The sequence below is a fragment of the Corvus brachyrhynchos genome, unplaced genomic scaffold (assembly GCF_000691975.1).
Source record: "Corvus brachyrhynchos isolate BGI_N302 unplaced genomic scaffold, ASM69197v1 scaffold22, whole genome shotgun sequence".
In the NCBI taxonomy this organism is placed as follows: domain Eukaryota; kingdom Metazoa; phylum Chordata; class Aves; order Passeriformes; family Corvidae; genus Corvus; species Corvus brachyrhynchos.
In genome coordinates this window covers 2791619-2815752 of record NW_008238355.1, presented here as the reverse complement: position 1 = coordinate 2815752, position 24134 = coordinate 2791619, and the positions used below count along the sequence as shown (strand labels likewise).

General features: G+C 40.4%; 1 protein-coding gene across 1 annotated transcript; it reads left to right on the top strand.

The window, feature by feature from the left end:
• Positions 1 to 1702: 1702 nt before the first annotated feature.
• Positions 1703 to 23627, top strand: DDX58 (DEXD/H-box helicase 58). Its single transcript, XM_008634594.2, has 16 exons — positions 1703 to 1902; positions 3258 to 3408; positions 5141 to 5263; positions 6085 to 6198; positions 7105 to 7258; positions 8125 to 8383; positions 9093 to 9255; positions 9671 to 9772; positions 11826 to 11983; positions 12628 to 12763; positions 13669 to 13817; positions 15087 to 15177; positions 15888 to 16058; positions 17608 to 17759; positions 19587 to 19733; positions 21399 to 23627. The coding sequence occupies exons 1-16, from the start codon at positions 1822 to 1824 to the stop codon at positions 21705 to 21707; spliced, it is 2460 nt and encodes an 819-aa protein (XP_008632816.1). The 5' UTR covers positions 1703 to 1821; the 3' UTR covers positions 21708 to 23627.
• The last annotated feature ends 507 nt before the right edge of the window (positions 23628 to 24134 follow it).

Below are 24134 nucleotides of genomic sequence, written 5' to 3'. Positions count from 1 at the left end.
GGCGGGGCGCGCCCCCCCCGGCGCCCGTGGCCTGCGCCTGCCGATCCTGTCACGCCAGGTGAGATACGGTAGGAAAAGGCAAGGTGACAAAGTCTGGAAATAAGCCTGTTGGAAGGTGAAGCAGCTGGAACAATTCTAAGTTTGGAGAAAGCCTCATTGATGGGAGACTTCTCTGTCTCAAAGCCTTTAGAGAAGAAACAAGACAGCCATTGTTCTCACCAAATGCAATGAAAGGACGCTAAAACCTCTGAAAGAGAAAGCCAAATGGGTTTCAGGATGTGCATGGGATTAACTGGTAGCGTGGGATAACTTCACTCAATAACAGAGTCTTAAATTACTTTTAAAAAGTTTTTAAAAATTACTCAGTGGCACTGAAAGTCTTCTGTTTCAAGAAGTAAGTAGTCGTTAATAGTTTATATAGATGATTGTTCCACAGTAGCTATAACTACTTGATGTGTAAGTTCCTTACCCAATTTCCTTTACAAAATGGAGCAGAAGAGATTGTGAAGGTATATACATGTATAGAAGAAAGCATCTGCCAGCTTTCTTCTATACATGTATATTGTATCATAGACTCTTGTTGGTGATTTATTGGATACCTTGAACCCCACAATCTCATGCCATAAGGTACTCTTTTTCCATTTCATCACCATTAATTATGAATAATTATCTCAGTGAACAAATATCACAAAAATTTCTTATCACTTGGATGTAGCCCACTTATCCCTTAAAGCAAGTACTAGGTCCAGAGCAACCTTTTACCAGTCTGTAATAATCCTGTCAACTGAATTTCAGAGCTATCCCCTTTGAACCTGATGGTGTTGAGTTTGGTGTATCTTCAGCAAAAACCTGAAACAGTTAGCCTGCTGATTCAAAGTGCTATCCCAAGGACTTGTTAATTGGGCTGGAGATTAGAATTTAGGATTACTCTTCTTTTTGGCAGATGCAGGAATTAGTAATAATTGGACTAAAGACATTATGGTGGTAAGTATCCACACTGCTCTTCTGCTCTTCTAAAACGAAATAAGAAGTTAGGCAAATTCTTTCTGTTTGCCCACAAGTTCCTTTGGGACCCTGATCTGCTTTCTTCCATTTCAGAAACCTACACAGCAAATCACACATGTCCTTAAAATAGACCTCCCTGCCACTGTCTGTTCCAGGACAGGATTTTCAGCTATTTGATGACTGTCTAGGTTGCAGGTGTCTGTACTGCTTTCAGTCAGGGACTGGCTTGAATCCAGCACAGTGGAGATTTTTGAAGGAGGGTGGAGCCAAGGACAAGAGTAAAAGATAAAATGCTGGTGAATAAAAGAAAAGGCCACCAAAGCATCTTGTGCTTCTGAGTAGTGTCCTTTGCTCTGGGAATCCCGTGGAAGAGTATCACAGAATGCAATTCCAACAACTGTATGATTGAAAGACAGGAGTGGATGTGGTTGCTTGGGTGATGTGACATGTGACATTGTGTGGCTCTTTTTTGTTTTTGCAGGTGCAACTGCTCTTTTAGCAAAGAGTTTTTCATATTAGACATACATATAGTACTATAAAGGAGAATAGTCACTTATTAGATAAAAATTGTATGTAGTTCACCTAGATTTTTGTCATTTACATAACAAAATAATTTTTATTTCTCCAGTGATGCTGAGAAAATGTTTTTTCAGCTTGTTCCTACTTATTCTAGCTAAAGATTGAATTCACAGTAACAATTTGTATCTTTTTCTGAAAGGTTACACTGGACTGGCAGAAGCAATCGAAAACTGGGACTTCAGCAAGCTGGAAAAACTGGAGCTGCCCAGGCAGCTGTTGAAGCGGATAGAAGCAACAATGCTAGAAATTGATCCGGTAGCAATCATGCCATACATAAACACATGCCTGATAGAGAGGGAGTGTGATGAGATCCTGCAGGTATGGTAAAATGCTGGTATTTGCCCAGTTTTGCATCAGAGAAGTGCTGGCTGCCTCACTTGTGGGATGAATCAGTGCTTGTGTGACAGGTGGCTGGATGAGGAGGATGGCTGGCCATGGTCCCCTGGGAAAGGACTTCGCTTTCTTCTCTTTAGAAGAGGCTTTGCTGTGTGGCTACAGCATCCCACAGCAGTGCTGTCTGTGACATCTGCACTTCTCATTCTCACCCCTGTGGCCCAGTGGGTAAGGGGACATGGAAAAAGGTTGCAGGTAGGGAGGCAGGATGGGGTGGTTTTGGTGTTGACAGAGCTCAGCTGTGTGTCTTTGTGAGTCCTGACTCACATGAGGAGACCTCAGGGGCTCTGGAAGGTGCCACATTGCAGTGAAAGGGTGCCTTGCTATGCCTTTGAAATAGACCCCTTTCTGTGGGTCTATTCCAGTGCAAAGCATTCACATTGCAGTAATGCGCAAAAAAAATACAGATTGAAGTAGGGAAATTGATGTTTAGATGTTGCCTAAATTGATTGTTGCTTGTCATGGGATTTGACATACCCTGTTACCTTAACTGTAGAAACTTTGTGTAGCACTTTGAGTTTGGTCAGCACCCAACGGCAGGGGTTCACTATAGTGTGAAATGGAACTTGAGGTCTGAAGTCATCAGTTAAATGCTGTGTCACAGAAGTGGACAGCATTTGCACTGCCTTTGGATGTGAAGCTGTTGTTCTGCTTCTCATTTCTAACTTGGTGTTGTTATTGATGACTGATAACAAGTGATGTTACCAAGCACTCATCGTTTATGACTGGTTAATAATGAGTATTAATGCTCTGTGAAGGAGTCTGATAGGTGTTCTCACTCCTTGTGACTCCTGAGAAGGACTGTTGCAGCTGTTTTGTTTTTAAAGTGACGTTTCTTTATGGAGATATGTAATGTTTGGAAGCTATTGCATCTGACCAAATATCAGGTCTGCCATAATTTTTATAATTTTTTTTTTCCTATTCTGAAATGAAAAGCCTCAGAGGTTTACGGCAGATACAGTTTATTACAAGGACTTTGCCAGACAGAAATTGGCAGAATAGCTCTGTGATGTTTCAGACCATATTCAAATACTCAAACAGATAGCCTACCTATTGTAGTTGAGCGAAGTTAAGTGTGTGACTACGCTGGGAGAATTGAAGCTGTAGTGGGTAAATGGCTGAATCTTATTATTCACTGAGAAGGAAATGCATTCATTGAGAAGGAAATGATGTTCAACTGAACAGCAAACATAACAAATCCACCTACTAATCCACTACAAACCCTACAGTGGGTTTGATTACTCAGAACCCACAGCATTTTCTGTTTGTGGTGTGTGCAGATCAGTGAATACAGAAGCAAAGCAGCCGGGATAACTAAACTCATTGAATGCCTCTGTCGCTCGGATAAGGAAAACTGGCCCAAAAGTCTTCAGCTGGCATTGGATAATGCAGGGTATTACAATGCAAGTGAACTGTGGAATATAACAGAAGGTAAACTGTGAATTGTTTTTATGATGTTCTTTTCCCATTCTTGTACTAGACAGTAATTTTTTATCAGGAGAATCAGACTAATTTAGAAGGATACCCTCAGACTACTTTGTTGTCTAAAAATAAAAACCTTTTCAAAATTTATTTTAAATGCCATTTGTATAAAATGAAATACAAGTACTATCCTACAAACAGGAGTAAATTATTTTTTGAGTATTTTTCCTCCCAAATGGTTAGGAATGATACTTCAGCGCAGGCTCTGAAGGCATAAACTAGCCTTGTATATGTAATATGTACATAGTTATCTTCTTCCTTCCCTTCTTCTGTAATTCAACTTTGCCGTCTTTTTGGTTGCTTGAGTTGTGATAGATGCAATATTTTCTGAAAAAATATGATTTGTAATGTTATAGTCTAGAGAGTGATACACTTCTATGCTCCACAGAGAAAATCATGTACTTTTTTCTTTGAGAAATCGATCAGCAGCCCTTACCAAGTTATTATGTTCATATTTTGTAAAAGTGCAGAATTGTCTCTCATAAGATTTTGCTTTTTGAATTTACCTCTCCCTCCTTGAAAAATACCTATATAAGTAGCCTGCAACATAGGAGAATTTAGAGCAGAATACATTATTTTGCTACTAAAAAAAATATTTTAGATAAACTGGGCTGTATATCTTCATATCTACATTTGCTGTCTCCCTAAGTACTTGTTTGAATTGGTTTTTTAGTTAGCAACAGAGATAAGCTGTATTTAAGTGGCTTCTTAAACTATATTTCTTATTTTGAAATGTTTTTATTACTGCAGTCAAAGGGTGTAATTTCATATCTGGAGAATTAATTATTACATATGCATAAAGTTGTGTACATAATAAATAAATTTGTTAAAAGATAGGTAAAATAATACATAAGAATAATACCTACATGTATGTAGATACTATTTTATCTAGCTGGTGGCTATACATATTATTTGGTTGACAGTTACATTCTTTAAGTTAAAGACATCACTGTCTTTTGGGGCAGCTTCCTCTAACATCCAGCTCAGCAAAGCCAAAGTCAGCCTACTGAGGAAACATTGTCAATATTGGAAGAATTTTGCTGCTGGCAGTTAAGAAGAGTTGGTAGCGGGAATTTACTGCAGATATTGTGTGCTTTCTGGAGCTGGACTGATGTGCAAATGTGCTCTTTCTCCCACTCCAAAAGCAGTGCTTTGTGATCACGTGTTCTGTTTGCAAAGAGACTCTTCATGCAAGGCCCAGGGACGGTTCTTTGAGAAAGTACTAATTATAAGGCTAAGGAAAATTTCTCTTTTGATCATTGTGTAAGATAAAGGACAGAGATAGTCTTACAATTTCTAGATCCTTTCAGAAGGTGGGGAGAAAGGGAGAGCATAATCTTGAATTTACAAAGCTTCTTTGAATTCCTAGGTATTTTTTGTGCTTGTGGTTAATGTCCGTGTTACACAGTGACTTCTTGTCACTAAACACAGAGGATAAACTTTCCTCCCAATCTATTGTCTCCTTTGATTTTTAAGGGATAGGTACACATGCATTGAGCATGTGGTTATTCTAAACCCACGGTTCTCTGTGCTATCCATCTTCCTTGAAAAGGAACCTGTATGCAGCATCATTTTATGTGGTCTTTTTCTTCCAGCAGCCAGCTTCTTCACCTTGTCATCACAGCAAATACGTTTTAAAGTCATAAGGATCGATAACATGCCTTCTTTTCCAATTATATAGATAATGGCGAAGGTGTTGATGGTGAAATAACAGATGCCTCTGAGAATTACTTTGAAACCATTATGACATTTTCTGAAGAAGCAGAATGTGATAATCTCAGTGAAAATCTCTCTTCAGTTTCCGGTAAGACTTAAGAAATTAAAACAGTTTGTGGTTGGTATTTTCCATTTCCTTAGATTCCCAAAGGACACAGATGTAGTGTGCCACAAAGGAAGGTACTGAGGAATTAGTACAAATCTCTGACTTGATTTAGCTGTCTTCTTATTTAATGTTTAAAGGATCTCATGCTGGGCATTGCAAATGTTAGGGGTTGCCCCTCATTTATTACATTTCTAGTGAAAAGTTGTTCTGTCAGCACATTATCAAAAAGGGTTCCCAAACACCAGCCTGTTGTTGATGCACCTCTTCTCTGATTAATTAATTCACACATGACCAGATATTAACCAGTTTAGAGAGCTGAATGTGACTGCAAGGGATCTGTGCAGTGACTGTCATGGCAAATTTTGCTCCACCAGTAGTTTCCAGTTCCTTTTCCATAAGTCTAAACACTCTGACAAGACCACAGTTTAAGAGAGTAATGTCAAAAGTCTATAGAGCAGAAGGCTAAAATAAATCCTGTGCATGTATTTGGAGAAAACTAATCCCCTTTGTTTTCCTTCTGAGTTGAAAAAAGACCAGCTGAAGTAAGAGTTGTCAGCCAAGACCTTGAAATGAGTTTATTTTACGAATCACAGTTGAGGGGTAACAAAAGTATGCCATCAAACCTACACAAAATTCTTGTTTGGTGCATCTGTCCTGTGAAAAGGCTTGTCTGCCAGAGAAAGTTCTGTGTAGAATGCAAGAACTCTTCACGTTTATCATTTTGGGTAGCAACTATGTGGGGCACAGCATATTTTATGCATTTTTATTGCAACGCTCTTCACAGAAACACTGTTTTATCGTAGAAAGGGTCTATGAGTCTTCATCTGTTAATGAACCAAAGAAGGCTCGGAGCTACCAGATTGAGCTTGCACAGCCTGCCATTGATGGGAAAAACACATTGATTTGTGCCCCCACAGGTAAGGAAACAGACATTTCTTGGAAAAATTCTCTTTGTGCAGATGGCTGTGAAGGATAGGGAATGGTAAAGGTTGCATCAGACTTCTTCAGCCGTTTATTTAAAAGCTGTCTTCCTTGCAGTAGATCCAGATCTACCCTGCAGTTAATGACCATGGGCAGCAGAGAGGCTGGCAAAAAAGACGTATCTCTTGGGACGTCAGTGCTTGTATTCAGTGCATTCAGCATTCATTTCCATGTTCTGACTTCTTCTTTCTCACTCCTCAGTGTGGAATTTTCTCTTAAAGTCAGTCACTAATCTTTGCAGATATTTAAGAAATTTGTCTTGCAAGTTGAAGGAAAAATAGGATGAGTTAGCCTGAGTCTCCTCTGTCTGCTCTGCTGCAATGCCTACAATATCAAGACAGCCTAATTTTTCCCTGGGCCCTGGAGAGGCAGGTGGGATAACAGAGGCAGTGACACAGAAGAGCTCTTGGGAACCTGCACAGCAAGCCTGAGGGCCAAAGGCAAACAAGTGTGAGAGGAGTAAGGCTGCATAGGGAATGATGGAAGCTGAAAGGGCCTGGTGTCTATACATAGTCTGATTTGATGTGAGAGCACAGACTAATAGTGAAAAACAGACTCAGTGATTTCAAAGAATTCAAATACAACTGCAGATGGATTTTAATCCCCAGTGACTGTTTAACAGCCTTTACAGACTGAGACTGTGAGAGAGAAAGGGATGATTCCCCACCTGAAGTAAACAAGAAGCTTGTGTTCAAATCTGTTCCAAATGTGTTCAAGTCTGGAAGTGTAACAGCCCCATTGTCAGCTCCCCTTTGTTACAAGGCATTCAGAGGAGACAAGCTACTGCTTACAAATGCACCCTTTCATACTAGTGCTTCACCTTCCATGGTTTTTGTTTGAAGGATCTGGAAAAACTTTTGTGGCACTTCTGATTTGTGAGCATCATTTGCAAAACGTTCCTTCAGGACGAAAGGCAAAAGTGGTCTTCCTTGCAACCAAACTGCCAGTGTATGAGCAACAGAAAAATGTATTCAGGCAGCATTTTGAAAGAAGTGGGTAAGTGTAATTCTACCTGGTGGCTTTCTCCACAGAAAATAAACTACCCTCTAGGTCAGCTGTGGCTAGAGCAAGATGTAATGGGTTTACTGGTGAGCAAGACTGTTTGACAGTAACATCAGGATGATGTGTAGCTGCAAGAATGGCATTGCCATGAGAGACTTTGTTTGGAGAATCTGAAGTCTGGTTTTGGAGAGTTTAAGCACTAATTGTTGCACATCTATGGAAATGGTGAAAGTATTTCTGCACTTGTCTATGGAAAAGGGTGAGGCGTGTTCTCTCTTGAGACTCCTTTCACCCCTGCTTCCAAAGATGAGGCAGTTCCAGGCAGTAGCAATGGGGTTCCTCTTGCCATTCCCAGAGCATCTCTTTTCTAAATGGAAGGACCCAAACTTCTTTGTTTTTCAGCCTCTAGTCAGAAAATGATAGTCCACCTCTCAGATGGGACTGCAAATTGCTTAGAGGGGCATTAACAACCCCTTCTGATTTTGAAGGAACTGATTACTGAACATCCACATATGTATCCTTATAGCTTTGAGAAAAGAAGGCTGCTGGACAGAAACAGTCCAATGATGCAAGGCATATACACAAAAGGGATGTTACATGTGAACTGACAAATGCAGCTTAAATGTACAAGTTCATCACTCCTCAAATATGATACATTTTTGTTAATGGGAGTTGAAAATACAGTTATTCACCCTCAGGTTTTTTTCTCAGCTTTTTTGGTCAAACTGCCAGCTCCAACTATTTGACATTAGTAGCTTAGTAACTGCCTTTCAAGCTTGCTGAAAAGCCCAGTTTTCTGTCTTTCTTTGCCCAGCAAGACATCCTTTTTCACATCCTGGTTTTTTGCATCTTTTTTCCAGATACTCTGTTCAGGGAATTTGTGGTGAAACAGTTGCAAATATCTGTGTAGAAAATGTTATACAGGACAGTGACATCATTGTGCTAACACCCCAGATTCTTGTGAATAGCATAGAGAAAGGGATCCTTAGCTCCCTCTCCATCTTCACTCTGATGATATTTGATGAGTGCCACAACACTACAGGCAACCACCCTTACAATGTGTTGATGACCAGATACCTGGATCAAAAATTTGACTCCTCTGGAAACCAGCTGCCTCAGGTAAGGCCCAGCCTGTCACTGGTGGAAACATTAGAGGAAAGTGTTTTGCAATGCAATCAGCAAAGGCTAAAGTCTTGCCTTTTGTGATGATCCAGTTCAAACTCCCATTTAACAACAGCTGCAAATGGAAACAGTAGCATCTGCAACACTTTTTCATTCTTGGACTCCTCCAGGCTTTTTTCCCATGTTACATCTTCCCTGCAGCTGTCAAGAGAGACTGATCAGGCATGACAAAGACTGCAGTACTTTAGAGCAAATGGAAGAGCTGAACTGGGAAGAAAGCATGTAATTTAGTAATCTGCTTTTTACTTCTCTGTTGCTGTTTTCTGTGACAATAAAATGGGGCCACCGCCTCTGCTGGCATGAGGTTTTCATCCAGCTGAGAAGACAGCTCTGAATGAGCGCAAAGGATGGGTCTGGGTGTGGCTTTGCTCTTCCTCTATATGATAAGCACGGACAAATACAGCTCATTATGGATTTCAGCGGCTGGATAATTTATTTTAAGTTTAAATACTCTGAGTGCCTTGGGAAGGGCAGGAGTGCGTACTGGTTTTGGTTCTTAAGAAGCCTGCTTCTTGTTTACTTCTGCTGCTTGTTTTGTTTCCATGTTTTTGAAGTTGGTGGCAATTTGTTGACTGGTAACAATGTCTCCTCGTTTTATTCCATTTGTGACAAAGGAGCAACCACTGCTGTTCATGTGTGTGCTTAGATTGTAGGTTTAACTGCTTCTGTTGGAGTTGGTAATGCCAAGAGCATGAATGAAACTGTAGAGCACATCTGTACCCTCTGCTCCTACCTTGACATACAGACCATATCCACTGTCAGAGAGAACAAACAAGATCTGCAGAGGTTTGGAAACAAGCCAGAAACACGTAAGCACACTTCTTTTTTATTTTCCTGTGAGTTGCAAAGCACCATGATTATGGCAGCTACCCAGTTCACCTTCTTTTAGATTAAGATAACAGCTTAAAACTAAGCTGGAGCTTTGCTTCCTGATAGCTTGAAAGAAGTTTAGGCTTGCAATCTCTTGTTGCCCTGCAGAAAGGCAGTGCCCATATGGGCATATTTTCTCTGCTGTTCATGTACCATCTCTGATTTTTATTCAGTTCTGCCAGTGAGGATTGGGGGCTGCTTTTTCTGTGCACCTGCAGTGCTCATTAACAATAAACTTGACTGTGATTGCATGGAGCACCATGTGTAGCATTCTTCTAAACAAGAATTTGTTCTGTGCTTCCCGAGAAAATATTTTGCTTACTCAGGCCACTGACTTATATTTCTCTTCTCTAGATATCAGGTGGGTTAAAATGCGAGCTCAGAATCACTTTGCAGACATTATCTCAGGTCTGATGTCTGAGACACAGGTGTTGATGAGGAAGATTTACTCAGTGGGTAAGATGCTGTAATATGCCTGTATTGCAGTTCAGTATTTGATTAAATCAGTGTGAATCATAGCTGCTAGAACAGACACTCTTTTTTCACTTCCTTTCTCCTTCATTTTTAGTTGCCTTTAACCAGTATTTTCTAAGTAAGAGATTACAGATAAGAGATTCAAGTATTTTCCTGTAATACGTGATTAGTTTGACAATCATAAATATTTTTGCTTGAATTTCAGCCTGTTACATGCAACTAAAAATGGTGTGCTTTTGACACTGTCAAATCCTTCTGAATTTAAAGAATCTGAAACAAAAGGGCTTGCAACTCAAAATGCAATGGGCTGGATTTCATTGATGAGAGATACCTGTATGTTCTTATTTAAACATTTCTTAAAATGCATTAAACAAATGCTTCACACCCAAGTCTGTCTCTGTTAGAAAAATAAGAAATGTCACAGTTATGCTATTACTCTGAATGTTGTAATTCTTTCCTTACAACAAAAGTTAATTTTCTCACTTGCTGCTCTGACACCTCTTGTGTTTTCTCTGGCCTCTGAGTTGCACTTGGAGTTATTTCTAGGGGTGCCCTGGCCACCTTTTCTGGTCAGCACCCTGTCCTCTTCATGCTTCTGGGTGCTTCTATTTCCACTTTTTACCAGGTCTCCATTATTTTTCTTTAAAAAGCATTTGAGATAATGTTTCAGAGTAGGATCTGTGGAACATGAATATCACTGGAGAGAGCATATGGCTGCCCAAGAAAGGAAACAACTGTCAGTAGGGTTCCAGCTTCAGGATTACTCTGATGGGAATGTTTGCAGAGAGGAGAAGCATGATTGTGAAAAAAAAATGGGTCTCATGATCGTGAGATTACGTTTGTAATCATTCAGAAATAAATCGATCTTTTCTGCTTTTGCAGAGTTCCTAAGTGGTGTCCAGTAAGTGGCTTTTATAAAAAACTGGAGAGCAGAAGGGGATGCAAAGCAGAGACCCATAGATGGATATGCTCAGGATCAGCCTTGGTCTCTCCAGCTCTGGATTAAAGCATGTTGTCTGTGCTTAGACTGGTTTTTGTACACTGACTGCAGTGCCTTGAAGTTGTTTACCTCAGTTCTAGATTTGCCCCCTGCCCTCGACTTCCCAGATATTTAAGAGTGAACTGTATTCTGGGACAGGAAGGGAGAAAAAAGCCCCCCCCCCAACCAAAAAAAAAACCCCAATGAAACAACCCAAAACCCAGGAAGCCCGATCAAAGAACAAACACAGATTTTCAAAATGCATGTTACATTAAGCAAACACTTCTGAAGCTTATTTTGCATCACAGTTTCTCTTTCATGAATGACAGTGGCTTCCCTTCTGTAGACCCCCTGATTACTGAAGTCTGTGAAGCACTCAGGCAGAGTATGTATGCAGCAAACAGGTACTGCCTAGTTCTGCCTCAAGGACAGGCCCTTGGACAATATGCTTCTGGACTATTTAATGAATGAATATAAACTATTGAGTAGCTGGTAATGCAAGGAAAAGTGTACATGCAAGTTTCTGAATACTGTAGGCTTCTTACAGGATAAGTGAGCTCTAATTTTATTACTGAAGTCCCTGCAGATGTAAGTACACAGATCTTCAGTTGAATTATATTGGGTTAATTTTAGGCTAGCATCTGGGTATATATTGAAACACAGGGAGTGAAGAAGACAGAGCCAGACTCTTCACAGGTGGTTCCCAGAGCTGGACAAGAGGCAGTGGGCACAAACAGAAATACTTAAACAGGAAGAACTTTTTTGCTGTAAGGTGGTCAAACACTGGAACAGGTTGCCCAAAGAAGTTGTAGACTCTGTCCTTGGAAGAACATTTGAACTGAGTGACCAGCTCTAGGTGATGTGCTTTGAGCAGAGGGTTGAACTAAAGACCTCCACAGGTGTCTTTCAGCCTCAATGGTTCTGTGATTGTATTATAAAACTGTTATTTTGCATAGGCTTTTTAGAGCCAATATTAGTGGGAAATGTGTTACCCTCTAGGTAACGGTTTTTATTTGTTATTCAAGATGAACAAATGTTTTTTCCCTCCTTTAATAGATACCATCTCCCAAATCAACAAGAATTACTTTGGGACACAGAGATATGAACACTGGATAGTTGTCACTCAGAAGAAATGCAGACTGCTGCAACTGGAAGATAAGGAGAAGGAGAGCAACATTTGTAGAGACCTTTTCATTTGTACTGAACACTTGCGGGTAAGTGTGTATCCCCTTTCCTTCCATACAGAGTTAGTCATTCTGGTCCTTCTGATACAGGTATGTTCACCTAGAAGCAGATTTTGAACCAACTGTTCTATTTAGAATAGTAGAATATGCAGAGTTAGAAGGGATGCCCAGGGGTCATTGAGTCCAGCTCCTGTCCCTGTACAGGACATCCCCACCATGAGCCCAGGAGTGTTGTCCAAGCACTTCTTGAACTCTGTCAGGCTTGGTGCTGTGACCACTTCCCTGGGGAGCCTGTTCCAGTGCCCAACCACCCTCTGGGTGAAGAATCTTTTCCTGATATCCAACCTAACCCTCCCCTGACACAACTTCATGTTTACATGAGTCCCGTCGCTGGTCATGACAGTGAAGAGATCTGTGCTTGCCTCTCCACTAAGTGAGGATGTTGAAGACTACAACAAGCTGACACAGGCTAAAGCATAAGGTGTGTAAGAGTTGTGTCTATGATACTCACTAGGGACAGATTAGTGCAGAGGAGACTTAGCAGTGCTTGTGTTGTCATGAAAATGAAAGAACACCACGAGTTTGTAACATTTAATCTAGCTAAATAAAATTTAAGTGTGTTCTTGCCACCCCATGGAATATGATGCCTAATGCATATGTCTCTTTCCAAGCAGAAATTCAATGACGCTCTCATTATCAGTGAAGATGCCCGCATCGAAGATGCTTTAGCCTACCTAAATGAATTTTTCACAAATGTAAAAAATGGACCATATACAGAGTTAGAGAAGCAACTGACAGACAAATTTCAAGGTATTTCCCACAGTACCTGTGACAGTTGCAGGGGAGAAGAGAGTTTATGATGGGATGGTCTGGGTGTTTTCTTCCGAGTAAGTGCAGTTGTTTTTCCAGAAACTGCACTTTTCAGAAGATTTGGTGTGTGTATGGGTGCAACTGTAGTGTTAGGGCAGGTTGGGGGGACTTACCTTCTGGGACTGTAAGCTTCTAGTGCAGAAGCTGAGAAAATAGTAATAATTAATAACAGTAATAGTAACACCTAGATGCTGCAGTAAGTTCTTACATGCCTGGCTTGGAGATAAGGCAACAGTGTCCTTATGGCTGTGCCCCATAAGTAGGGGAATGGTCTACAATCATGGATGCTGATAGCATTAGGTATGCCAACATACACTGCTCAGTGAGCTGCAGTGCTCCCACATGAATCCCAGTCTTCTGGGGAGAAGCAGGTGTCCCTTGTACCCTTCTGATTGAAAGTTAGAGGTTGCACTGTTCTTTGACTTCTGATTTAGTTAGCAGTGGGCTATATTCTAGCCTGTGGTCTGGTGCATTTCAGTGTTGACTGCAATTTTAAATCACTGGGCTGTATGCTCTTGAGTGTCAGTTGTTTTCTAGGAAGAAATAGCAGCACAAGAACTGAGTTTGTTTTGTTGCTGCCTTTTGATGCACAATATATCACAGAAGTTCTCATGTCAGTTTGCTACAAAATGTGAGATATTCATAATTTTGTTTTTTCTGGGGATTTTGTTACATTTAACCAACAGATTTCCCTGCTTACATTCAAAAGAATGGAATAGAAAATGAAAAAAAGAAGCTAAAGAGAATGTGCATGGTGTTCGAAAGTAGGTTTGTGTAGGAATTCTGCTTTCTACATTAAAAAAGGTAAATTTTTCAAGAAACCTCTTTTTTTTTTTTTCTGTCAGAGAAGGAACCAGAGCTGACTGCCCTTTCAAAAGATGAGTCAAATGAGAATCCAAAGCTGGAAGAGCTTGCTTGCATCCTGGACGAAGCATACCGCTATAATCCACAGACTCGCACTATTCTCTTTGCCAAGACAAGGGCTTTAGTCGCTGTAAGACATTTGTTTTTAAAGCTCCTGAATCAGGAAGTGGGAAAATAAAATGCCTCATCTTATTACCCTTCCCATTATTGATCTGAAATAGAAAAATATCCATGTATTTGATCTTTCTAACTTATTTTACTGTGTCTACCTAAGCCCTTATGCTCTGAGGCAGGATGAGTAGAGTTTTCTTTTCTTTTTCTGAAAACTACAATACAGCTATGGTGTCCTATGTGATGTCTAACTACATGTCATAGTTGATTATTAAGCCATCAAATTTTTACTTTAGGCCTAAAGTCAGTTTTAACAAGACATGTTTTAAGGGTTTTGGCTTTAAGGTAGCAGTGTTATAAATCAGCAGCTCTACTCCATTACTGTCTGCACATCAGGAGGTATTTATACATTTCTCAGAGGATTCCTATAGACATAAAGAAGGTCTGTGCCCTAACACCTGTTTTTAATCAAGAAAAAGGAAAAACTTTGTGCAGCAGATGTTCTCAGGACTCTTATCACTGGCCTATTTCAAACTTTCCTACAATCGAGGATCTAGGCTGGATGATGCTGTTTTTCCCTTATGATGCCTTGCTCCCAGAAAAGGTTCATGCTTGAAGTAAATGTGCTGCTAATCATTAGCATGAATAGGTTAAAACATTTACTGCAAATATCAGCTGTCTCTGGCTACTGTAAACAGATTTATCAGCTGAACGACCCAGCCCCCCTTTTTATCCTTTTCATCCAGATATGCTGGATGAATTGCAAACAAGAAAAACTTAAAAGCAGGCTCAAGTCCAAACTAACAACACCAAGCATCTGCTGTCAGCTTTCCATTTTAGATTTAAAACAGTGGCTGGGCTGAATTTTTTTCTTCTGTAAAAGCAGTTTGAAGGTGCTGCTGTCACTGTGTAGTGGAAGTCCAGTTTGTAAATAGCAACTACTTTCCTCTGGTCCCAGAGGTGTAGCATTCCATGTCCTGTTAGTTTATAAGAGAAAAACGCAAACTTTTTAGCAGTGAAACGCTGCTTGCTCTCTAGCCAGCCCTTAAGTTGCAGGAGTTGGAAAAGTGGAAATCAGTCTAGCATGGTGTAATCTGGTATCGTGTGAGCCTTGCTTTCTCACTTATTAAAAAATATTCCGTCCTGACACACAAGTTACACCTTGCTTTCTGCTTTTGGGTCTTCTTTTGGAAGTATTAATTGACTAGGCAAGCATAGGAAGGATCTACCTTTCTCAAACTAGCATTTCATCTGCACAGAGAATCTAACTCCATGGTTTGCTCTCCAGGCTTTGAAGAAGTGGATAGAAGCAAACCCTCTACTTAGCCACATAAAGCCAGATGTGTTGATGGGTAAGGGAAGTAAAGATCATACAACAGGTATGCAGATTTGCACTGAGATATAACATAAGCTAAATCTGTGGTGGCTATGCTGCTAAAACTGTTCTGCTTTCCCTGTGTTCATCTAAACAGAGGAAGGTCATGCAAGTTTGCTCTTGCATTCTTCCGTATCTGGAAGACCTTAAATGGATTCTAAGGAGATGCTTGCCTTTTCTGTCCAGAAACTTTGGTTAAAGCAGCAGTAATACTGTCAGTGACACTTCTCTGCAGGGTTCTCTTGCTAATTCAAAAGCAGTTTAGAAACTTCACTATCATGGCTTTTTGTGTTTAATTCTCATGTTGTCGCTGCTCCTTTTATAGATCCCTCTCTTATTTTGTGTTTGACGGCACAAAGACATTTTAAGATAGACTGGAAGCTACAACTGAAATGAATTGCCTATGCCTTAAGAGTTAGCTTGGGTTTTAACTAAGCTGCATGGGTGTCTCCAATAAAGATCATCTGGGAGTTGTGTCTAAAATGGTGTTTCCCAGGTTGATAATTCCTGTGACACATCAACAGAAATCCCTGGTCAGTGGATATAGTATAGACCCAGCTGCATATCAAACTTTAAGTAGTTTTCCAGATCAAAAGGATGTACTAATTTCTAATCACTTAAGCAAAAGCAAATATGGGTATCTTGCTCAAAGAGTTGCTTTTCAAAGCTTTCTCTTCAGTGTTTTTTTCCTGACACAGTTTCTTGGTACTGTAGGTATGACCCTGCCAATGCAGAAGGGTGTACTGGATGCATTCAGAAATGACAAGGATATCAGACTGCTAATTGCTACATCTGTTGCTGACGAAGGCATTGATATTGCTGAGTGCAACCTTGTGGTGCTCTATGAATACTTCGGTAATGTCACCAAAATGATCCAAGTGAGAGGTATGGAATTTCAGAGCTATTACTTTAGAAACCTTTTTTGGCCTAGAAATGACTAGAAATGGACATGAAATGCTACTAACAGGCACATTGGAAATACTGTAGTAATATGTGCATGCTTTGCTGTTGTTCTTCTATGCCTTAGAGCTAAGTCAAGTGAATGATGGGACATGATAAATCTGTTCACAGAGCCGAGTGCTTGATTTGTCTGACTGTTCTTTTGCCAGGCAAATTAGCCACGCTGCACAAGGTTATTGAGCTGTTGAGGACTGACAGTCTCAAGTAGACAGTTACACATACAAGCAGAACTATGGCTAGAAGAGCTATTGTCAGAAATATTACAAATTGTTCTGTGACAATTTACAAAGGACTGCTGCAATGGAATTTCTTGTATTGCCTTGGCTTCTGAAGGCCTTCCCCTGCCCAGTGGTTTATTACCAACCCAGCAACTCCCAGGTACATGAGGCCTTCGCATGTGCAGATGCCTAATATTTAAGACTAAAAAAAAGACACCCTGTTTCTGTCTTCTTGGCTTGTCCAGAGAAGTCTGTCAAGACTTTGGCCTTAAATTTGGTGACTGTACAGTATAGCCAGTAGAGGGGAATGAAGAGCCAAACTAAATACTGATTGCTGTTTCACGTTCCTAAACAGCATAAAACTGCCTGCTCTTTTAAGGGTGCATCTGCAATATTTTATCCTGTTCCCCAAGGAGTTAACATCATAATTTAATGGGAAATGGTTTCCATTGTACTTACACTGTACTCTACTTTCAGGGTTTGTGTGTTGTGACTTTCTTGTCTGTGTCTTGTAATGAAGTAATTGGCCCAGAATTTACTTTTATGGATGAAAGGATAGCGTTTATTATTAAAAAGCCATTAAAGGTGCAAAGAGAAGGTTGTGTCAGTTTTAAACCACATACAATCATGATTTTTGTGGAGTAGGAGCTTGAAAGAAAATGTGAACACTTTTTATAACTGAACTACTTCTGAACTGGTATGTGATCCCTGTAGTTTTTGGTTTGCTGGTGTCACAGCTTCAATAAACAGGCAGGCAGTAGACATAGGTAGAAGAGAAGGCACTTGCTGTTCTTGTCTGTGTTCTTGTCAGCACTATATTTCTAATTCCTTAGGTTTTTGTGATAGATGGGGTTTTTGGGTTTTTTTAGACACCAATTAGCAGGATGAAAACTAATAAGGAAGACTGAGATGAACTTTTCTCCTTTATCTTTGGGGTTTTTTTTTAACACAACAACAAGGCAGCAAGATGCTATACAAAAATTGAATTTTAAAGTATGCCTGAAGTCAGCACAGGGAGGCTACAGAAGCAGGCAATACAATACTGTCTAGGGTATATGGTATATCCATGAGGATACCTGGAAGGGGGCATCTTGTTCTGGTTTGTTATTGAAGAATGTTCTTCAGAAGCAGCATTATCTGAATCTGGACATTGCAAAGAAAAGCAGCCGAAGGCCCTTAACAGTATTATGGCAGACCTGTCACTTTTGGACGTGTTGTTAAGAGTAACTAAAGAGCATAAATGTGTTGCTATATAGGTCGTGGAAGGGCAAGAGACAGCAAGTGCATCCTTGTGACAAGCAAAAGAGAAGTGGTTGAGAATGAAAAACAAAACAGTTATAAGGAAGAAATGATGAATGCAGCTATTGAAAAGCTACAGAACTGGGATGAAACAACATTTGCAAGAAAGGTTTGTGATTTGTGCAGTTTTCATACTCAAATTTCAAAGGCATAATCTATATCAGCCTTCACCTACTAGGGCTCTATATAGGGCCAAGTGATAAGCTGAGGGAAGTGTTCATTGTACTTGATTTCTGACAAAGGCTAGGTCAGCAGAGAAGGGATGGTGTGTACTGATAGTTTGCAAATGTCAACTGTACTGTAACTGCAAAAAACTTTGTGAGGTAGAATTTATGACCTGTTGCTTATGAAAAGAGAAGGACTTACGGGTGATTTGAGAGTTGGAGGCCATCTTGGGCAGAGTGTACAAAGATATTGTGATGTTTTGCAGCTGAAAATCAAGAGGGCCAAAGCCCAACCACCAAGGCCTAAGGAGAAATCCCCATTCTTTATTGGATATGGAGGGAAACATAGCGACAAAGATGAAGAGGAGAGACTGAGGTACTTAATGCCTTGTTTGCCTCAGTAAGACCAGTTGTACTCAGGATATCCAGCCCCCTGAGCTGGAAGACAGAGATAAGGATCAGGATGAAGCCCCTATAATCCAAAAGGAACTGGTTAGTGACCTGCTACACCACTTAGACACACAAGTTTATGGGGGCAGATGGGATCCACCCAAGGTGGTGAGGGAGCTGGTGGGAGAGCTCATCAATCCACTTCCCAGTATTTATCAGCAGTCCTGGATAATCAAGGAGATCCCAGGTGACTGGAGGTTGGTCAGTGTGACCACTGATAATACAAGAAGGACCAGGAGGATTTGGGGAACTACAGCCTTGTCAGCCTGACCTCAGTGCCAGGGAAGGTTATGGAGCAGATCATCTTGGGTGCTATGCATCACATGCAGATGTTACACATTACATACAGGACAATCAGGGATCAGGCCCACCTGGGATACATTTATGAAAGGTAGGTCCTGCCTGAGCAGCTTGGTTTTCTTCTGTGACTGTGTGACCCGCTTAGTGGGTGTGGGGAAGGCTGTGGTTGGTGTCTGTCTGAACTTCAGTAAGGACCTTGACACCATTTCTCACAGCATTCTCCTGGAGAAACTGGCTGTTCATGGCTTGGATGGGCATACTCTTGGCTGGGTAAAAAAATGGCTGGATGCCCAGGCCCAGAGAGTGGGAGTGACTGGAGTTAAATACAGCTGGTGGCTGGTATCAGTGGTGTTCCCCAGGGCTCAGGGAAGACTGGAATAAGCCACTACTAATAAAAAAGCTTTGTACACAGTTCTTCCGCATCCCCATGGACTCATCCTGTGTTTCCAGACAAGCTTTTGGAGACTGAACTGTGCAACAGAGGATGCCCAAGGCCCCCTGGCCTTTGCGACATTTCTTCTCCCGCCTCCAAGGCTTGGTGTGGTTGCTCCTGCTTCTTCTCAGAGGATTCCATTTCTGCATTTGGTTCTCAGCTCCAGGCCGTGCCTTGTTGCTTCTTTCTCTGCCTGCAGTTTCTGTGGTCTCTGTAGCTCTCTTTCCATACCATGAGATTCCTGAGATTCCCAGAGCAGCAGCATTAGTTGTGCTGTAGAGTCTCACATGTCTTAAGTCTTCACACAGACTTACCAGCATTAAGACCAGAGAGACTGCTGGGGGCTAGAGGGGAGGAAGGATCAAACAGCATAAATGGTGTCCATCACATAGTCTCATTCTAGCACTGCATTCTAAATTGACAAATGTACCCTGTTCTTTCTTGGTATGAGTTGCCAGAACAAGGTGTGTTTTGTTTTGTGTGCTTTAAGTAATAGTTTCCTAGATGTTACACATCCATGTTACATATACATGTTTAGGCTGACACTGGGATTTCATTTCATAATGATCTTGATTTTTATTTATTAAAGATACGTGACCTGCAAATGAAGGAAAAGAAACTACGAGATTCCAGGAAGAATGAAACAAAATATAAAGTAGTGGAAGGGAAAATAAATCTTTTATGTGGAAAATGCAAAGCATATGCCTGCAGTACAGATGACATCAGAGTTATAAAGGTATGTTTCTGTACAGGAACCTACATCCATGAACACCAGGGAAATCAGCGTTATTGAACTAATTGCATTGCTTATTAGTGTGGAAGTGGGCTATTTTGTGCAAACTGGAGGAGAATAGAAATTCTGAATAAATCAGTAAAACCACGGGAACAGTTGTGACTACTACTGTACTACAATATGATATTAGTTTATGTTGTTCAAGGTGTGCAAATATGTGATACAGTAGGAATCACTTCCGTTTTCCTGCAGCCCTTCTGATGAATTTTGTGGAAAACCACCTGATCTTCAACTATATAACCTACTAGTGTTACTGCTGCATATTTACTTTCCTGATTAGCATCAGATGGGAAGTCTCTCTGCTGTTGAGAGATTTCTCCCACAGTTTCTGTCAAGTGAAAATTATGTACTGGGATCAGCTTACTAACTCCTTGTCTTATGGGTCAGTTTGAGTTTTGAAAAGCAAGGTAAACCATGGTTTCACAAGAAGAGCCCTACAGGTCTTCGATATTATTTTGTTTTCCATTCTGTAGGTGTAGTTCACATTGGTTCCATGTATCATAGAGACATTTTGATTGTACTCTTTCTGAACATGAATATTTTCTCTGTAGACAAAAGAAGGCAGTACTCTTTACACATGGAAAGTGGTGATCATGGAAGAGGCTTTTCTGGGCCCTTTGAGCCTTTGTAGTTCTGCTTTTTGTTCTTTTGAAGCTGCTTCTATTTGTGCTGCTCTGAAAAGTGCAGTTGCAATGTGATAAGGGGCTTCAGGCTACAGCTGAGCATTACCGTGTCTGCCTTCAGGACCTTGCCAAATTTTTGTTGGTTTTTACCAGCTGTTTTTGGAATGTGGATGGTGTTCACTACTCCTCTGCAAGAAGCTGGGAGTAGCTCAGCTTTGTGAAAACTTGATTACATTTCTTTGACAAAAAACAAGGGCTATCTAAAGCACCTTTGACTTTTACTCTATTTTGTGCTCCTGTACATATATCCTGTATATATATATCACCTATACCTGTGCAAATAGATCAAAGAGTTCAGAAAACTCTTCAGTAAGTGTTTTTGCTTAGTGTTCTGCAAATAACCCCTCAGAGTTTTTAAAATAATCCCTACAAATTGCATTTCCAGGAGGATCTACCATTTTCAAACTCAAGCTCAGATTGTAAATATGCTTTCAAATAAGGCTGTAATTTCTTTAATCTTTTATTGCATATGTTATAAACAACAACTGTAGCTCCTTTACCTTGTTAGGGTTATTTTTTCTACCACTCCAAAGTAACTGCATCACCTGCCATGGGAAGCAGGAGTCTCTCAAAGTTGTCCATTGTCTGAATTACTCTCTTAGTTTCCTGGACAAGGCTCAAATACTGCAAACACAGTTTTTAAAAAGCTTAGTAAGTTCGAATATGTGTAAGCTGGTGACTGGGGATACACGGTAAATTTTTTTTGTTTTGATAAGGCCAGGCCTGGGTCCTTCTAGTACCTGGTATTCAATGAATGGGGGGAAAAAAAAGAGCAATGAGCCAAAGGGAGTGGAAGGTGAGCCTCCTGGGTGACAGCAGGTGTCTTAACAGTGAGAACATGTATTTGAGAAGGAAAGGGGAATGACAAGAAAAAATGAGGAATGTTGTTTCTAATATTAAGTGTTTCTGGCATGTTTTGTTTCAGGAATCTCATCACACTGTCCTAGGTGATGCATTCAAGGAGCGTTATATAACAAAGCCTCACAGCAAACTGGTTCAGTTTGATGGTTTTGAGAAAAAAAGCAAGATGCATTGCCGAAATACTGACTGCCAGCATGATTGGGGGATTACAGTGAAGTACAAGACATTTGATAACCTACCAGTGATCAAAATCAAAAGCTTTGTACTAGAGAATGTTGAAACTGGGACACAAATGGATTTTCAGAAATGGAGAAGTATTAATTTCTTTTTGAAGAATTTTGATGAAGAAAATGACCTCAACTCAACATTTTAATGGATATATTGTTCTACTGCACTATGCTGGAGCAGTAGATGATCAATTTTTGTGTATAAAAACTGTTGTTCTTTATGCTAGGCCCCTCACCCACATCTGGCTAGATTATAAAAGGCTGGTAAAGCCACTGAAACCAGTATTTGCTATGTAATGAAATATTTCACCACAGGTTTCACTAGAAGGACAAGTATGTGCCTAGGCATCTAGATCTGAATCATTATGGCTATGAGGAACCTGGTCTGAAAAAAAATAAGATCAAGTTGCATGACTAACTAAACATCCAACTTTAGGTGACAGGCAAGCCCTTCAAGAATTGAGATGCGAATCAGCATCTTCTTTGGTACTGCTAACTTGTTGTTGGATTCCACATCCTTGCAGCCAACATGGCTTACTAGCACTTCAGGCATTACTCTAGCTGCTTTTAAAACTTCTAAAAATGTTACTTTTAATGTTCTAGACATAGATATATAAAATTAAGAGAAGAATGTCCAGTAACTTTTTTGTAAGGACGATACTACATCTCTTAAATCTATCTTTAATAGGAAATTCTTCTGCAACAGTAGAAATGCAATAGGGCAGAGCCCTCTTGGGGATTCATCCTTGTGATTAAAATGGTAGCACTTTTTTTAAATCACTGCACCTTGTTCAAGTTGCTGTTGCTTAAGTTGCAGAATGGGCACCCTCCTGTGTTGCTTAACTGAACAAGCCCTAATGGGGACAACAGTGCCCTGGAACATGGGTGGAGGTTCAGTTTTGATGGGGATTAGCACTTACCTGGATGCCCTGTCTCATGGATTATCGCCTAAAATCTTTCAAGACACTGGGAATACTGTAAGCTTCCTGTCAGAGCTGATCTAGCATTCTTACAAAGTCTAGGCATTACTGTGTTCAAATCTATCTTCTTTACCCAGATCCCAGACTTCCCTGGGAGAAACAGAAATTGCTACAGAGTTATGAAACACTGTTGTACTGCTACACTTTAAAGCACCTGCTGATTCTACACATCTTCAGTGAGTTTAGTATTCAGTATTTCTGGAGCAAAAAACAAGTGCATTTTCAGTTCACCTGGTGTATTTGAGAGTGTGGTAGGGTATGTATGTGCGAGAATTACATTACCAAAACACCCGAACTAATTAAAAAAACCCAATCAAACAAAAAACAAACCCCAAACCTAATCCAAGAGTTCAAAAAAAACCAAACCTAAATTTATGAGTTCAAAAATTAATTTAAACTGCCTAAATCCTACTCAGTGAGGCTTGCGGTGTTCTTGTAAAGTGTTGTGTGGCATTAAAAGCAAAAGAATTTTGTAAGTCCTGCTTCATGTTCCACCCCAATCCATGCCTTTTACCGTGAAAGCTGTATGCACTGTACAGGAAGGCTGAATCTCAGTCCTACAGTAACTTCCTCTGTACTTAGTTTTTACCTAAAAGGAAACACGGAACAATGAATAAAGATGATTTATGTTCAGATAATGCCTCCCCTCCAAAAATACTAGAACAAAATATTTTTGAAAATGGCTGGTTCAGCACTATCTAATTAAAAGTACATGGAAAAATCACAGTTCTTAAGTATCAAATTGCTCTGTGAAAGGACCATCTACGTGGGGACTCCCAGCATAAAAAATAATCAGTCCTAAATTTCATAGTTTATAGTAGTAACTACTGGGAAGTTGAACTTGAGAAATTTTGTTATTTTCCTATTCCTTAAATACAAGGATTTCAGACTAAAACAACTTTGCAATTCAGCCTAAATGAGTATTAAAGGTTGATGGGATAACACACTAATAAGAATTCAGCTTGATACAAGGAGCCTTTCCTTCAGTGCACAGTGGAGATGGGAGGGTGGGGAAGAACACCAGCACTCTATTTGGCCTCTGAGAATACCTGATTTAAAAAAAAATAAAGAGCCTGAAATTGCGTATTTCTTACTAAGATTACTACCATATTAACAAGTCACTGTTCACAGAATCACAGAACAGTTGTGGTTGGGAGGGACCTCAGAGGTCATCTTGTGACTCAAGGGATTGCCCAAAACAATGTCCAAATGTCCAGACAGCATGTGAACATCTCCAAGGATGGAGACACCACGACTTCTCTTGGCAATCTCCTCCAGTCAGTGCTTGGTCCCTCAGAGTCAAAAAGTGTTTCCTGTTGTTCACAGGGAACATCCTGTGTTTCACATTGCTTGTGCCCTCTGCTCCTTGCTCTGTCATTAAGCACCACTGAAAAGAGCCTGGCTACATATTCTTTTGTGCCCTCCATTCAGATATTTGTACAGAAACAGCAGAAATATTCCTGAGCCTTCCTGTCACTGGATGAAACAGTCCTGGCTCTCTCAGCGTCTCCTCATGAGAGACACTTCAGACCCTGCAACATCATGGTGGGCCTCTCATGGATGTACTAGAGGAGCTCTGTTGTAATCAAGCAA

Excerpts from the sequence above, each read along its gene's own strand:
- DDX58 (XM_008634594.2), top strand. The coding sequence starts at position 1,822 with ATGCTAGAAATTGATCCGGTAGCAATCATGCCATACATAAACACATGC. Across the intron at positions 1,903-3,257 it reads AGTGTGATGAGATCCTGCAG|ATCAGTGAATACAGAAGCAA; the intron begins GTATGGTAAAAT and ends TGGTGTGTGCAG. Across the intron at positions 9,256-9,670 it reads TGGAAACAAGCCAGAAACAC|ATATCAGGTGGGTTAAAATG; the intron begins GTAAGCACACTT and ends TCTCTTCTCTAG.